Raw genomic sequence first — 16,806 nt, 5'->3', positions numbered from 1 at the left:
AAGCAGTCTGAATTTAAATGTCCTGACCAGAAATTGCTGTTATTAAGAACAATTTCTCTCTGCAGACAATTAAAACTGGTTAAGATCTGCTCATTTCCCATGTTCCTGCATGAACAGTTGTCCATATCCCAACCCCACCATTATTCATGTGCCTGCTCATGGCTGATTTTCTGTGTCAAATTCCCTTGCAGAAAACAACCCTTCCCCCTGGGCTTTATTTCTTTTTCTCTTCTGTGTGCCCAAGACAAGCTTTTAGTACCTTGCTGGACCATCAAAGGGCAATCATTTCACCTCAAAGTGCAGAAGGAAATGACTGCCATCCTTCCAGATTCAGTCTTTTTAAAGTTTATTGAAGAAAGCAAGCATTTAGGAAAAAAATTAAAATGTAGTGGCAACTAACAGTGTTTTTATGAGACTTCAATCAAATGCCTCAGGTGTTTCAATATTGCTGATCTTTGCAATTAGAATGAGAAGATAGGTAAAGAACTTTTAATATTTTAATTTTTTCCTGTTTATTGCATATCTAGGTATAGGATTTCTTTTTTTCTTCACCAGATATTGTGATAACATGTCTACTATAAGGTTTTGAAGAATGTAATTGCACATTATACAATTTTCTCATGGGCTTGTACTTGAATGCTTCATGGTGATTCTTTTGCTGATCTCACTGTCTTATGTTGTCTACACTGTTTTAACAACAGATTTATCCCAATGATACACTGGAAGCATTTGAAACATTTAATATAAGAATTTAGTTGCAAAGTTAGATATGTCTAACTCTAATATAGTATTTTTTCCCCTTCAACAGTGTAGTATTAAATGCAAATTTCCTGTCATCACGAGTTTTGATTACATGAGCTGAATCCTGAGCAGGAATGATGCAAAATATCAGTAAGAAATATAAAGATTGTTTCATGTCTGTCACATACCAACAGCTTGGAGCTGAGTTGAATATTCTAAGTATAAAGATATATAATGTTTCTCTAAAAGAATGGAGACACTTATTTTTGCAGCTGTATGTTGAAAATTGATAATTTTACAAAGCAAGTTCCTTGAAAAGTATCTTAGTAAGGTAAGCTGTCAGTGCAGGCATTTCTGTCTTACATAATTGCTAAAAAGAGATCTGGAAAGAAAAAGGAACAGATGCATCTTTTGAAAGATTAAAGTCGTGTTCTCTGTGACTTACGGTGTGCTGAGGTGATGGTAAGCAGGTGGAAAAGTCAGTTGGGTTCAGTTATAAAATATATCATTGTGAGGCATGTGTGTAATTAGGAATTGGGGGTTCTTTGCAGTGAGGAAACCCAAGTGTGTATTTACCATATTTATTTAAGTAAACAAACCTATCTAAAACATGAAGAACTTCTAAATTATAATGCAATTTAGCTGGTGTGTGACAATGTATGAATCAACTAGCAATAATAATCAATATATATATAAAAAAATCAATAATGCTTCTAAAGACCTTCTGTGCCTTCCCTCTGTAGAGCTTAAGCACTTCCATAGTGTATCCTGCTAAAAAATTAAATTAACTTCCCAAAGGAAGTTCAAGCTTAATATGAAGCCCAGTAGAGAGATTTATCTGAATGTCAGGGTGTGCTGGAATAGGCTTAGGAGCAAGGGGAGAAACGAGCCAGTCTTCTGCAGATCTGCAAAGACAAGAGAGCCCAAAGCATCACCAGCAAAGCTGCCTGGGGCTCTTCTCTGAGAATGGCATTGGTTTTATCCAGAATATTTTGTATCTTTCCAAAACTTCTTTTACTATAGAACAATATCAGTTGTTAAGCACAACCACTCCTAAACCTTGCAATTTATTAAATCCTTAGGAAGTCATCAGATAGCAGCAGTTCTTGGAACTGTATGAGGGTAACGCTCTATTGCACCTCCCTAAAGATAACTCATGTTGAAATTCATAAATAATTCAAAAATACTTGGGAAAAAAACATGATTCATTGCACAATATGCAACAGAGACAGATGAGAAGTGACTACTTCCTGCCGTTTCCACAAGGAGAATTTGAGGGTCTGTAGTAAACTTAATCATATTTACAGCAGGTTGAATAAGCAATTGAATTTCATTCAGGTATTTGTTTCCTATTTTGATGGATTTGCTGAGTCTGCTTCCGTGGACTCCTTGTGTTTCCTTGTGTACATGGAGGGTGTTCTGAATCCCAATTGAGGAAATATTTGCATATTGATATTCACACAAGGAAATTGCAGCAGGATAGCTGTGTAAAATCCAGGCACCTGCCTCCTGGAACACGTATTCTGAATATAAACAATATTTAGGGATTTCTGAGGCCAGGAGACTCCCATCCCTTTAGGAAAACTTATTCTTTGACTTTCCTGCCTACTTGCACACACACAGATGTGGATTTATTTCTGCAAATAAATACCTGGTCGTAAAGTTCAACATTTAGAAAGTTAAAATGCTAATATACCTTTGATTAAACCCGTTTTATTTTTTGAGGAATTAGAAAAGAACTCTGGAATGAAGGTTGCAGTGATAATAGTAGGAATATAATACACAAAGGTGTAGTTTTAAACTAAATCCCTGCTCTGAATGTTGTCAGTGCCGTGGCAGAGTGCTGCTGAGTCCTTCCATGAGGCTCCTTGTTGGTTTTGTAGAAGCACTGCTGTCATTGGTGTAGCTCTTGAGAAGATGCTGGTGGTCTCTTTCATGGGTTACTGTGCTAATAGCTGACATTTATTAACTTTCCTGTCCTAATTGGATCCTTTCAGATGTTCAGCCAACTGGTCAGGCACACAGTGTGAGAGGCCAGCTCCCAAAAGCAGCAAGTCTGACAACATCAGCACCAGTAAGTACTTCCAATAACTGCTGTCACTTGTCAGATCTGGGTCGCTTTAAGCCTTGTGCTATTTTAAAATGTGAGTTTGTGGGCTGAAAAATGCTCGTTATTTGTATCTTTGTCTTTAAAAAAACCCAAAATGTAGCTATTTCTTGACTTTTTGGTCACCATTTGGTGTTGCACGAGGTGGTTTGAATGCAGTTCTTAAGCTTTACACTTCCTGCTCCAATGGCTAGCTGCACTTTTCTTAAGGAAATCATATCAATTGACAAGCATTTGGCCATATCAGCCCTGTGCAGGGATCTAGTGGGGGACCTCTGACCATTTAAATCCTCCTGAAAGCATCAAAAATGGAACTGTAAGTAGTGCATAACTTCTGTATTGGCCGTCTGCAGAGACGTGAATTTTTTACCTACTGTGAAAATCATCCTGAAAGTAAGAATAGCTCCTGCTGAATTTTTTTTTTTTTTATTTTAACACATTTGTAAGCATAAAAGGCTGGCATTGCTGCACTATTGGCAGCTGAAAGTGGACAGGGTTCCCTGCAGAGTGCTGAATGTGCTGTTGGTGTCCTGCTGTACCTGCCTTGGTCACATTTAGCCCAACTGGAGCAGCACAATGAGCTGCCCTGCTATTCAGATGAAACCTTCCCAGCCATCCACACAAGTGAAAGAACACTCACAAGCTGGAAATAGGCAAAAAAAAGCAGGCAAAACTTGGATCACTGCTTCATTGTGAGGGTAGAGCAATTGCAGTTTGGGAAATGGGCTTATCCTACACCCCAGGCTGCACCGTGGTCACCAAATGGCAACTCATGCCTGGTGGGATGTTCAGGGGGTTTTTTTGAATGTTTACATGCCAAGACAAAATCAACCTTTTTTTTCTTTTTTATTCTTTTTTTTTTTTTTTTTTTGGCACCTAAGTAGAACTTAATGCAGTTATTTATCAAATGTTTTCTTAAAAGAGCCCTGTTCTAATATCCTTTACATGCTGAATCTTCATAAGCCAAAGTGAGCTCAGGATACTTCAAGTTTTTATTCAGTACTTTCATTTCATGTCTCTGATAACCTGACTTGGCTCTCAGGCAGAAAGCCTTCAGGCAGAATTCAAAGCATTTTGCAATTCTTTATTTAGACTGTGCTTAATGTAGAGCAGACACTGCCAGCAGCTTTTTTTTTTTTAATAAATCAATAAACGTTGCCAGTGAAACAACCAGCAGTATTTTTGTTTTCCACCCGTTAAAGATTGTGATATTAAAGAAAATACATGCCACTCCACACTGGCTTTAAGCTGGATTCCTGCTTTTATAAGTCCTGTATATATAACATAAAATTATTTGTTGCATGTATTTCTTTACAAGCAGGCACTTACAGTAAGGCTCAGAAATAAGGGTGCAGTTGCTGGCCTTATTTTTGCAGATAGTCACATTTTAGTGAAATTATCTGCCAAAATAATGTGAAGCCCATTTTGTTCTTCCCTGTTCCCTCCTCTCCTTTAACACTGCTGTCTGATCATGCACTGTTTTTCTGCTGCATTAAGCATTATTGTAGTTTTTGTGATTGCCTATATCAACATAACAAAATTGTTGGCTCTCGAGCACAATGCAGTAAAATGCAGCAAAATGCAGGAATGCACCAACAATACAGAAATTAAGATTCCTCACTGCTTTTTATTTTCCCACAAATAAAAATAATAGGTATCTATAAACAGCAATTAATTCTTCAACCAGAGCCAAGCCTACTGGATATTTTAAATTAATAATTGCATGACCTAAACTGTTGAAGATCCTGGTGGCAGTCAGTGGCTGTGCCACTCCAGTCCAAATTGCTCAGCAATTCCAGATTTCCATGGACTATTGCTGCAAATGAGGGCAGGGAATTAGTCCAAAGTATATTGTTGTCCAAAAAGAGGAAACTCCTGATTTGTTTATAAAAGTACTTGTGTGTAAACTAGTATCTGTAATGAAGTTGGGCTTTTTATTGATGAGCATTAAAATCTCAAATTGATGAGTGAAGCTCATCACATGAAAATTGCATTGTTGGTGTGGGAAATTATTCTCTTTTAATTAATTGAACTGTTTTGCAGCCGTGAGGCCATGATAATTCAATGATATTTCCTTCTGCTTTAGGAAGCATAGCAATCATTGTTCCTCTTGTTTTACTGGTGACTTTGATCACTACTCTTGTAATTGGACTATTTCTTTGCAAAAGAAAACGAAGGTAAGTAATTTTATATTGATTTATGAAGTTAAAAAAAAATCTTTAAAGTATTTGTATCTTTCTGATATACAAAAAGTCATTTTATGTGAGAAACAAAAACACAACAAATGACCCAAGACTTGTTTCTGGAGGCAGCGAATCAGTTACATTTTGGTTCTTGCTGGAACAACCACATCCGTTATTGATACTTGTGTTCCTCCTGCAGTAGATAAAAAATTGTAGTTCTTACCCACTTTGCTCAATCCAGACAAGGTTGTATGAGTGTTAGTAACTTCATCTGGAGACTTAGAGAACTTAACAGAATAAAAGTATTTCATTGAAACCACATACTCAAATTTTGAGTATTGCTTACATCTTTGAGTTATATTGAAGATGTAAACATTACTCAAAATATTTACTATAAAGTCCCAAACCTTTTCCTCATTACTGTGTTCCTTTAGTATCTTGCACAGGAAGCCAAATTCCATCACTGAGCAAGGAATATTTTGTTCTCTTGAATTCAGCTGCCTTAGAGCTGATAATGACCTTGAGGACTCGTGTTTGACTTTTCGACTTTGGGCATTCCTTCCAAGGCCATGATTGGTGGCCAGGGGAAGCAGGAGAGTGTTTCTGCTCTATGAGACACCTGAGAGAGCTGCTGCCCTTCACGTGTTCAAAGAACATAACGTTGATGGTGATGCAGATTTAGCAAGGGAAGGTTCCTGGTAATGAGGACATGGCCCACTAGGGAAGGCGGAGTGGGAATCAGAGAACAAACCATTTACTTCAGGCCCCTAGCTGTCCTGCCTGCCGGCCTTGAGCAGCTGTCTTCCTTCCTCCTGGGGCTTGTTACCCCACATCTGAATCCAAGATAATGCCTCTTTGTTAAGCCCTTTAGAAATAAGTGATGAATCTGCTGTTTCTGCAAACATGGCCATTTACGAGACAATTTCAGTGCTCCAGGCTAAAAAGAATCTGTTAACTTACTGTGATCTGGGATCACAGGCAGCATCTCTCTCCCCAGCAAACTCTAGTGTAAACTAGTGAGCATCAATTTTTAAAACCTTTTTGTAAAGCCAATAAGATAAATACATTTCCTGACCATTCTGTTAGTAAGGCTGACCCTGCCAGACTCCAGGGATGTCATTATGTGCTGCTGCACCTAAAACACCAAGTTTAGTGATAGCCAAATCCTGAAACCAGTTGCTGCTCTGTAAATTATTTAGGTTACTGAGAATCGCTTGTTAAATAATAGATTTTCAGTAAAGAAACAGAACTAGCCTCAATAAAGGGCTTTCTTCTTAAAATTATATTTGAAAATGTATTTTAGAGTTATTTTATCTCTTCAGAGAAGACTGTCAAGTATTAAACTAGGTGTAGTTGATCAACACGAGCATACTACTGTTAAGTGCCTATTTTAGGAAATATTTTTTTCAATGACATTTCTGAAAAATACAGATCATTTAGTGTATTGGATTTCAGACACCGACTGCATCTTACTCAGCCAACAAGAGGACTCGACTGTTATCATCCTGACTGTGACCTCCCTATTATTCCCTTGTAATTCTAGAGAACATATTGCTTGGGAAAAAATTACCCTCTTGAGGTTATTTCAATTGCTTGGGCCTGAAATCACCTCCTTAGCTAAAAGAAATGAATTCAGCAACAGAAACAATTCAACTCAACTACTTATCTTTACTGATACCTAATTCAAGGTTAAAAATAAAGCTCTGTCTTTTATTAAAGCTTGAAAGAAAATTCAAGTTGAACTTCAGCATTCCAATCACCAGTGGCAGGGAATACAAACTGGAACAGTGAGAAGTTCATGCATTTTTAATGCATTGTGATGAAACCATTTTCTTGTCCTCAGTTTACAGCTGACTTTGGGCAACTGGTTTGAAATAGAAGTGAAATGATTGAGCAAGGGGACATGGCTCGTGTTCTCTCTGTCTTCATTCCTGCAGGGAATCTGCAATGACTTTGCAAGGCTTTCCTTGGAAGTGAGGGAAATTTGGAAATAACTGGAGGAAGTCAGGGTTGTAGACAGCGAGTTAGAACTTTGTGTGGATCCATACTACAGCCAAACTGAGAAAAACAATAAAATTCTGCTTCCAGCTTCTGTGAGATCTATACGTAGACTCAGATTGCTACTTTGCTTGGAAAATGGAAGGATTGTCTCTGCAGGAAATGCTTTTTCATCCTGTTGATCTTAGAGATTAAAGAAAAAGAAAATACCCATCGCCTTGCTTGAAAGTTCACTGTCTTCTCTTTTTTGTTATATGTTTATGCATTACAGGACAAAAACTATCAGAAGACAACCCATGATAAATGGAGGAATCAATGTAGAAATTGGCAATCCATCATATAACATGTATGAGGTGGGCCATGACCACAGTGAAGGTGGTCTTTTAGCCTCAGATTTTACTCTAAATGCAGAAAAGGTAATTTCTTTTCTCTTTCTAGTGGCAAAGCCAATTTATGTCTTGCAAAGGTTTTGTCTTCAGAAGTAACAAATAGAAACGTAGAACAATGACATTTAGACTTAGTTAATGAATATAAAACCAAGTTAGATTTCATTAGAATAAATGTCATGTATATATTAACAGCTGTTTGGTAGTCTGAGGCTGTGTCTGATGGTCATTTTTCCTAGGGCCTGTATTTTATCAAAATAGAGTTAGAAATTAACTACAAAATGATTCGGGCTGTTTTTTTTTTTTTTTTTTTTGTCAAAGCAGACATGTCTATGAGCTGCCAAACCACAACCAGTCCTTTTATCCTAGTGGCAAATATTCAAAATTGGAAATAGATTATTGGCCAGCCTCTGTCTGAAGCACAAAAGAGTGCATGCATACGTATGAGACTAACTTTCCATGTGTGAAAACTTCCCAAGGCACAAGGAGCTGGAATTCCTGACAGGGCAGATAGATTAAATGTTTGCACAAAGCCAAGTGACTATTATCATTTCCTTGTAAGAGATGCTGTCAGTCCTGCAGCGGCTCTGCAGTGATTGAAGTCCCTGAGTGATGTGACACGGGATGAGCGCGGTAATGCCGCGCTATCTCTCCCCGAGCTCCCTAATCAGACACACACCAAAGGGCAGCCATCACTCTGTGCCATTCCTGACAAAGCAATAAGGGGATTACTGATAGCTCCAGGAATGTCACCACTGAATCACACACAAGGCAGAGTGCTCAGTGCAAGAGGTAAGCTGAAAATGGGGTTACTCACTGGAGGCAGAGTGGCTGAGCCAATGCTCATTGTGAAGTCTGGCCCTAATCCTTAGTGGAAAATGGTCGTAAAATGCTGAATTTTATTCTCCTGTTGAATGTAAGAAATTTTTCCGTGCTGAGGATTACCTGGAAGGAGATTTTTGTAAATGCAGATCGCTCTGAAATGATGTTTTTAGTTGGTGCACTGTTTGCTTAGCAGTGTTGATAAGTACGCGTGGAAAATGCTCTATTAGCAGAGAAACTGAAATTTTCTATTTATACAGGCCAGATACATAGGGGGAGGGTCCACTGCATTCAAGCTTCCCCACACAGCTCCATCAATCTACCTAAACTCTGACTTGAAAGGACCACTATCAACAGGGGTGAGAAATGATCCAAGTCCATTCCATTCCACCACAGCCCCTTGCTAAAGAAAGCTTGTCTGTCATTTTTGAGTAGAAGCATTTTCTGTTTGTTTTTAATTTTTTTTTTCTTCTATTAATGGAATGAAGGATGACAGTACATAATACATTTTCTATTTGAAATAAAGGGTCTCCCTCTGCATACAAAATTTCATTTGTACCTATCATTGTAACATGATCTAAAACTGCAAATGTGTCTTTGCAAAGGAATACAAAAACAATTAGCAAGGTGATGCTTTGCCATAACATTGTATAAGTTTAGTGTGGCCTTCACAGCCATGTGTCCTGATATATTTGTAATTTTTATGGAATTACAGGCATTCAGTGAAATTTATCAAACTGAAAGATGGTCCTAAATAATGGAAACAGGTGTTTTTATTTTAGAGGAGTTTAATGGACATAAAAATTAACAATTTTCTTCAATATTTGCAAAACATATTTTAATGGTTCAGATTTCAATGGATTTATGCCATAAAAGAGCTCCTTCTACTGCAACTTAGTATGTTTTAGTTGTAGTTTTTTTACTACAACTTAGTATGAGGTTTGCAAACATTAAGATTTAAGATACAAAAGGGACATCAATACAACATTCATTTTCATGTGCCTCAATATATATCCATTTTTTGTGCCATTCACATTCTTGCATGACTTGTAATATGTTGTATTTGGAAGTTTAATAATTTTTATGGGGTGTGTTTTTTTCTGATGGAGCACAGAACCATGGATGATGAAAGCCAGAATAGTCACCCATCTTTAACATTTTCTCTTCAATTCTGGTCACTCCAGCTTCTTTCTGTACCTCACTGTACTGCCTTGTACAATCAGTACCACTCAAAGAGATATCATGAGGCAGACTTTACTAGTGTATATATAATTTTAATAACTCAATAAGGCACTGCATAGATGCCAAGGGTCTCTGTTCTGTTGTGGTTATCACCCTTAATAATGGTTGTCAATGAACTTAAAAAGTCCTGACAATTGAAATAGAACTAAATTTCTGATTATAATCATGACCACAAAGTAAAGATCTATGGGGACAGACAGTAGAACTGAGAGTAGCTTTTTTTTTTTTTTTTTTTTTTTTTTTTTTTTTTTTTCTGTTTTTAATTAAATAAATGTGGTTTGCCTTGTTCTGTCTCCTTTCCAGGAAAGTCTGGACCAAAGGCAATATTGACAATCACTTTGTCATCTGTAGCAGATGGAATGGGCAGCTTTTAACTCACTAACTGAGCAGCTGCTGTAGCTATCCAGCCTGAGGAATATCTGAATCCTGGGCTCAGAAACAGAGTTGAGCAACAAGGAAAGGAAAAACTAAGACTAAAGTCATTCTTCATTCCTTGTTTCCCAGGGTGTACTCAGGATATTTTCAACTCAGGAAAACCTACCCAGTTCTGGTTTGGCCAATTCAATGTTTAGCCACTTCGTATTACACCAAACAAAATAATTTCCCCCTTTTAGAGCTTGTTGGTGTTCCACTCAGTATCTGTGCAAAGCAGAGCAATGCTGATAAATTAGGTATAAAAAGAGGAGGATTTTGACCACAAGGTGCCCTTACCTGTTATCATGGGTGAAAGCCGAACTCTAACTGCATAGCAAAGTTCTTCTAGAGACAATAAGGGCACAAAAGTAGGAAGGAAGTAGTAGAGACTCAGGGGATTTCTCACAAAATGAAGTGCTTTGCAGCATTAAGATGGACTTGTCCTATGCTGAAGTGCCACACATTTCAACAGATGTTTTTCATTACAGTCCAAACCACCAAAATTGCTGAGAAAAGACTTCTCAGTTTGTAACTACTATGATATATTAACAGTTATGCTGGTTTATTATTGAAGTTTAATTTACGTGACAAAAGTCTTGAATTTTTTGGTCAAATCATGTTGTGTATTTGGGCCACAGAATTCGAAAACATGGTCAGCTATTGATGGGATGCTGATGTCTTAGAACAGGTAATATATGGAAACTGTTGGCTGCAGTTTTCTACTGTTAAACTTGTCACATGGTCTCACAGTGCACCTTCTCTATAAACTCCTTCATATCTATTCTGAAATCTTCCAGTGTAATAAGGTGGACGAGTCAACCTCAGAGACATTTTTTTCAAGGTTTTTCATTTAATTTCCATCGATGTTTTTATGGTTTTAATATCATTATATGCTGCATGTCATGTCATTGGTTACTTTAATAGCATGTCTCATCGTGAATTTAATTTTCAACTAAATAATTAACTCATCATCAGGTTTGCAGACGTCCAGGTATCTATTAAATATGTCCCGTTGTATTTTATGTGTACTTGTTCTTGCTTTAACAAAGCCATTTCCATTTCCATAAATGCTAATTGTGATTCAGTCTGACTGATCCAGTGTTTCCTTGATTTCCCTGCAGCCAACAAATTACGCCAATCCAGTATATGCAAAGTTATACGTGGATGGACAAAACTGTCGAAACTCCTTAGCAAGTGTTGATGAAAGAAGAGAACTTCTTCCAAAGAAAATAGATATTGGGATAAGGGAGACTGTGGCATAATCTGCTGTTACCTTTTATACTCTGTATAAATGTATAAAATATAAGGATTACTTTTCTATGTACCAACAGTATTATAATTGTTTTGGCATCAGCATTACCTCTGTTTTTTGTTCGGTTGATTGTTTTCTGGGTTTTTCTTTTTGCTGATGACTTTTGACTGACCATTTGTAAGGTATTTTTATGAAAAAGAAACTGCACTACGGTACAATTTACAACAATGCTGCTGAAATAACACACCTTTAAATTTGTTAAAATGGCAAACAACATATTCGTTTGTAGCGTGAAAATGAGCAATCTATTTTCTATGAACTTTTTTGGTTCTACTTAATCGATGAAGATGGTATCTGCACTTTTTCATTATGTAGTCTGGAAGCTGTAGTACAGTGTGTAATTTTGTTTATTTTAAATGGTGAAAGAATGATTGAATGGTCTACTCTCTTCTTTGTGCCCATTAGAACTTCTCTTCAGATCCTGATGAAGCTAGATAACTTTTCACAAACAAACATAACTTGCTTTTAAATTAGCTTTAGGTTGCCAAGAAGCAAACGAGACTATAGAAGTGAAACATCTAATGATCTGCATGAACACAATGATTATGTTTCAGAAATTCAGTGACTGTACATGATATACTAAACATATTATACCATGTAAACAAGCTTTGTATTTATTAAAACCTTATAGAACATAGTAACGATATATCTTGGAAGCTGAAACCTTACTTGCTGTGGGACAAAGCATTCGAACTCCAACAGTCCTGTAGGACAGTAGCCACCCTAGAGCACAAGAGGGCATTGCCAACACATGCTTTACATGTTTATTCACTTAATCACACGCAGTTCTGATGGATTGATGACTCCCCAACACACACCAAGCAGTAGAGAAAAAGCCAGACCCCAAACCTTAAGCACACTCAGATGATCACAGCATTAGGTTTTGATCACAAAAAAACCCAACAAACTTCACACTTGTTTAGTGGTATTAAAGGATTCAAAACACAGCAGTTTCTTTACATTAAGATAGACTGTGGTATTGTGGAGGTAAAAGGAACCAAGCTGCATATTGGTGAAACCTTAGCAAAGCCCAAGTTTCAGTAGTCTGGGTTCAATATCCAAGTCCAAGTACCAGAAGTGAAAAGCATCAGTATCAGTTTCCAGCACTTCTCTGACCTGGCCTGTTTTCTGTTGTTGCTAAAAGGCAAAACCCAATTCACCTTTTTTAATTTTGATGGAAATAAAGAATACAATTACTTTCAGGTTTGAACTGAATCAAAATGTTTTATACATAACTTTAAAGGCACAAAAGACGTATTCACACATATACTGTGGAGGACTCTTCCTTCCTCTGCTAGACATGACTGACTTTTAGCTATCATAATATATTAACCTAACAGATTAAATATGTTTGTGGTTGCTCTTTATTCCCTTTGTACAAGCATTACAAAAATAACTGCTGTTTTATAAGAGATTTTTGTTGTACTATTGTGCATGCATACTACCTATTTCTAAACTTTGCCATATTGGGGCCTTTATAAAACTCTTGATTTATGTAATACTAGTGCAATTTTGCTTGAACAATGTTATGCATATCATAAACTTTTTCAGGTTCTTGTTTAAGTACATTTTTTTAAATTGAACAGTATTTTTCATTTTGGTTATAATAGTCATTTTGCCTATGTTTCTACAATGAAGTGTTAAATACTTTATAAAAAAAATTGTTGACTGATTTATTTAAATGAAAATCTACATACTTAATTCAGTGTGTTGACTAATTTTTAAATCTAACTTATAAAATGAAAGCTAAAGAAAGATCAAATTGAAACGGAAGAACATTACTTTGTACAAATGGCTAAATCCCTTTTCTTAATGAAAATTTTTGCTTTTTATACAAATTCTATTTGAATGTTTTTGCAGCTCTGCACGTGTTTGGATGACTTAGGTGTATAGCTGTATATTAATGTCAATAGAATTTTAAAGCTATTATTTTTTCTATACAAATACTGTATTAAATAGTTTCATACCACCCAGCTACGATTCCACAGGTTCTGCCTTTGTTCTGCTGACATCATCAGAGATGGATTAGGCCCTCTTTTTTATTTTTTTTTTTTTCCACAATTACAGCTGTTATGAGAAGTAGTTGGACGTTTCAGAAAGTTTACCATTCATTTTCTGGCAGAGAATCTCTTATCTTCAAAACTCAGGTAGATCTAAATTCTATCTGGTGGCTGTAGAAGTAACATGAATTTTAAAACATGAATTCTTACACACGCCTCAGGAATTTTACTTATTGTGATGTCTCACTTTCCCTTCACTGAGGCATTTTATTTACTTTACACTTGCCTGAGAGTTAATTATTTATAAATAATAAATTTATTTCCTTGTAAATACACAGTTGATGTTACTGGAGCTACTAAATATTTGATGTAGATCAGAATGAGGTCATAAGTATGTAGGCAGAATTTTGATGGAGATATTGAACTCTACCATTGCCATACTTAAAAATCTTAAAATTTCGCATAGTGTAATAATCCACAATGGGGTTTTGTTTGTTTTATTTACTTTACCAAGTTTCCTCAACAGCCCCAGAATCCCCAGGTTCTGTAGGTGAGCAGAACACACAAGGATCTGAAGGGTAAAATATCGAGGACCTGATCAATTTCTTATGTGTGCATCCTCATAAGTTCAGTAAAATGTTTTTGGGCAGGAAATTCTATAAAATTTTACAAAGGACAAGAAAAAATGTTTAAATTTTTACATTCCTGCAGCCTTTTTGCTGTTATTAAGCGCACAGATTGATGTGCTTTAAGTTGACACAAGCTTAGGAGTAAAAAAAAATATTGGCTGCATCACAGGTAGAAGCCTCTGTCTCCTCAGAGTGAAGTTGCAAGGCTTTTCCTGGTTGCTTTCCTATGATGAAATCATTCAGTGAACATTCAGGTGAAATGCCAGTTCTGTACTATTCCACAGAATTCATTGGGGTAAAATTTTTCTCCCACAGTACTAATGATTTTGCTTAGCAATGTGAAGCTGTCTGTGGGTTCCACAAATAGCAGGTGTTAAAATTATTTATGGAAATGGAACCGTTCATTGGCTTTGTGCTGTTAGGCTCAGGAATACCCATGTTTTCATTAAATAGACAACAAAAGTAAATCTAAGTTTGAAGGGGGACATGATGGGCTCCATCAGAAACAAGGTTCTAAAATTCTTTGCTGATTGGAGAATCTCTATGCAAAACACAGAAAAAAAAGAGAATCTGTTGAAAATTTTATAGTTCTGTCTAATGGGTTTTTTTATTTCCCCACAGAGGTTATTCTAGTTTATTTACAGAATAGTGCAGTGGAGTCTCTGCCTTGTGATTGGCCTCTTGGTCTATACAAGAGTTTGTATAAGCTCTGCATGATGACACCAAAATTCTAAGTGACAAATTGAGATGGGTGCTGCTCCTGGTACTCTGGTTAGTCACTCCACACAACTGAGATTACCAGCATCAGCGCAGTCCTGTTAATAAACACACTAGGAAGCAGAATTGAGAATATTTATTTTGAGAATATTTATTTTGCTGTGCATATTCTAATTGCTTCTTAGTCATTTCTAACAACAGTAATGTTGTTTGATGTTTGCAGAAGGAAAGCTCTGTGGTAGAATGCCTTTAAAATTCCTACTTCAGTCTATTACCTAGCAGTGAAGTTGCTGAGAAACTCCTAATGTAGCAGAAATTGTTTTATTTTTAATCAGAATCAGTGCAGTCACATACATTAACTGTGAAGTGTGTAAACATTTCATAAAGTTTGTGAAAGTGCCTCCTGTATCAGAATAGAACCAACTATCTTCTCATGTATCCCCTTTTTGGAGGATGAGAAGGTGATATAGAGAAGCAATGTCAGTGATGATAAAAGGTCCTCAGGGTTGTCAGCCTTAAAAGTGAAGACATTTTTCATGCGGAACAAGCAGACCAACAATGAATCTTGTCTGTCCAACCCTAGGCATCTGTGCAAAAGTACTGAGGCATTTGGAATTTTTCAAGTCTTAGCTGGACAGAAGGATGGCTGATGGAGGGAAGGATAATTTATCATCCTAAGTCACTAATTTATTGTGCTCACCATCTCCACATGTGAAATACAGATCTCATGGAAGCAAAGGTTTCTCAATCAGGGCCCATATTTTAAGGTGACAAAAAGGAAGAGAAAAGCATAAGGGATCTTTTTGCTTCCCTTTGCCAGCTGCACATCACTCGGTACGTGTTGTGCCTCTGGTGACCTCTGACAGTGATGTTCAAAGTCATACTTGTACAGAGGGAACTGTCTGCTGGCCTCAAAGGATCTTCAATGAGTTTTCCCTGCAATGAAGATAATGATACTGCTGACCTCCACTACTGCTACTAAGCCTACTAATGATCCATTTTTTGGTGAAAAAAAAAAACAACTTTGAAATATCACGACACTACATATACAAAATGTGTATAGTATCAGAACTCATCTGTAGTTACTCTGAGTAAAAAAATTTCACAGGTGAATAGAAATGAAGGGCTGAAGCTACCATGGAGACTCAAATGAAATGTTAATTAAGGATCACTGCTAAAGCTCTTTTAAAGTATCTGTTCATGCTGGAGAAGGAAAAAAAAAAGGGATTATGGAAGCTGGCCACTGACTTTTTCTTAAAATAGTTCTTAAATAAACAATGTTGAACGTTACAAGAGCTGGCACCTCAGAAGATTTCAGGAAACAAGCTGTGCAGTCCAATGGTTTCTCACTGTTTGAAATGTGGTAATGCACAGGCAGCATTCTGTCACAAGTTGGTGTTTGATGATTCCTTAGTGATAAACAGAATAAAGTAAGTCTGTGCAGATTCATGAGAACACTTCCTGAAGAGATGACCTCAACAGGTGAGTGCCCAAGCACCTGAGTAGCTCAAGGGGTTGGCAAGGATTGCATTTGAGCCTTGAGGAAGGGTTTCCACCTGGTGGTGTTTAAATCTGGTGCCCTGTGTGTGTGTGAGTGGCTCACCAAGTTCTGTGACACCAACACCTAAACCAGGGCAGCAGCCATGAGGGACTTGCTCTGTCAAAAGACCAGCAGCCAATGTTAGAACAAATTTAAATTCAATTTAAATTAAATTAAAATTGAGGACTCTGAGCTTTGGGGTATCCCATGTGGAGGTCTAATAGAAAAGCAGGAATGAAGCTCTGAAGGGCAGGAAGTTGCTGGGTGTGAGAGCAGCCACACCTGAGAGCAAAACTGTACCAGGGAGCATCAGGGGGAGCTTTGTGCCTTCCACCTCAGCCCTGGTGCTGTGCTGTGCACATCACACTGCCTGTCCTTCACACATTCAGAGAGTGTGGCCAGGTGTCCCCAGAGCTGCCCAACAGAAATTCTGCACACTTGGTGAAATATGAGATGAGCTACTTGGTAAATTGAGAAGTGATTACAGAAATGTAAGGATAGCAGCTATAGTTATGCTGTTGCTTTGGGGTGTTAGAGGTCCATATATATATATATATTTTTTTAAAAAAATTTTTTTTTAAAAAAGGAAAATTTTATTTTTAAAAAGAAAAGAAAGAAATATTCAAGTAGTATTCCCACGTACTGGGAGGCAGTCTGCCATGTCTTATAAGAGTACATCAGTAGAAATGTCCTTCAGAAAGAATAGAACAAGATA

General features: G+C 37.0%; 1 protein-coding gene across 1 annotated transcript in view; it reads left to right on the top strand.

Annotated features, from left to right (window-relative positions):
* Positions 1-12,800, top strand: part of LRP1B (LDL receptor related protein 1B) — a gene marked incomplete at its 5' end in the record, with an annotated part of 645,110 nt that extends 632,310 nt beyond the window's left edge. Inside the window, 5 exons of the mRNA XM_083865658.1 lie at positions 2,739-2,815; positions 4,935-5,025; positions 7,301-7,445; positions 8,498-8,596; positions 11,015-12,800. Of these exons, the coding sequence (XP_083721784.1) occupies positions 2,739-2,815; positions 4,935-5,025; positions 7,301-7,445; positions 8,498-8,596; positions 11,015-11,155 (553 nt within the window). The 3' untranslated portion in view covers positions 11,156-12,800. The remainder of the gene's footprint in view (positions 1-2,738; positions 2,816-4,934; positions 5,026-7,300; positions 7,446-8,497; positions 8,597-11,014) is intronic.
* Positions 12,801-16,806: the final 4,006 nt, after the last annotated feature.

This window comes from Zosterops lateralis (assembly GCF_965231275.1).
Source record: "Zosterops lateralis genome assembly, chromosome: 7".
Lineage (NCBI taxonomy): Eukaryota > Metazoa > Chordata > Aves > Passeriformes > Zosteropidae > Zosterops > Zosterops lateralis.
The sequence above is the reverse complement of the archived record's forward strand: the minus strand, read 5'-3'. Positions and strand labels throughout refer to the sequence as shown.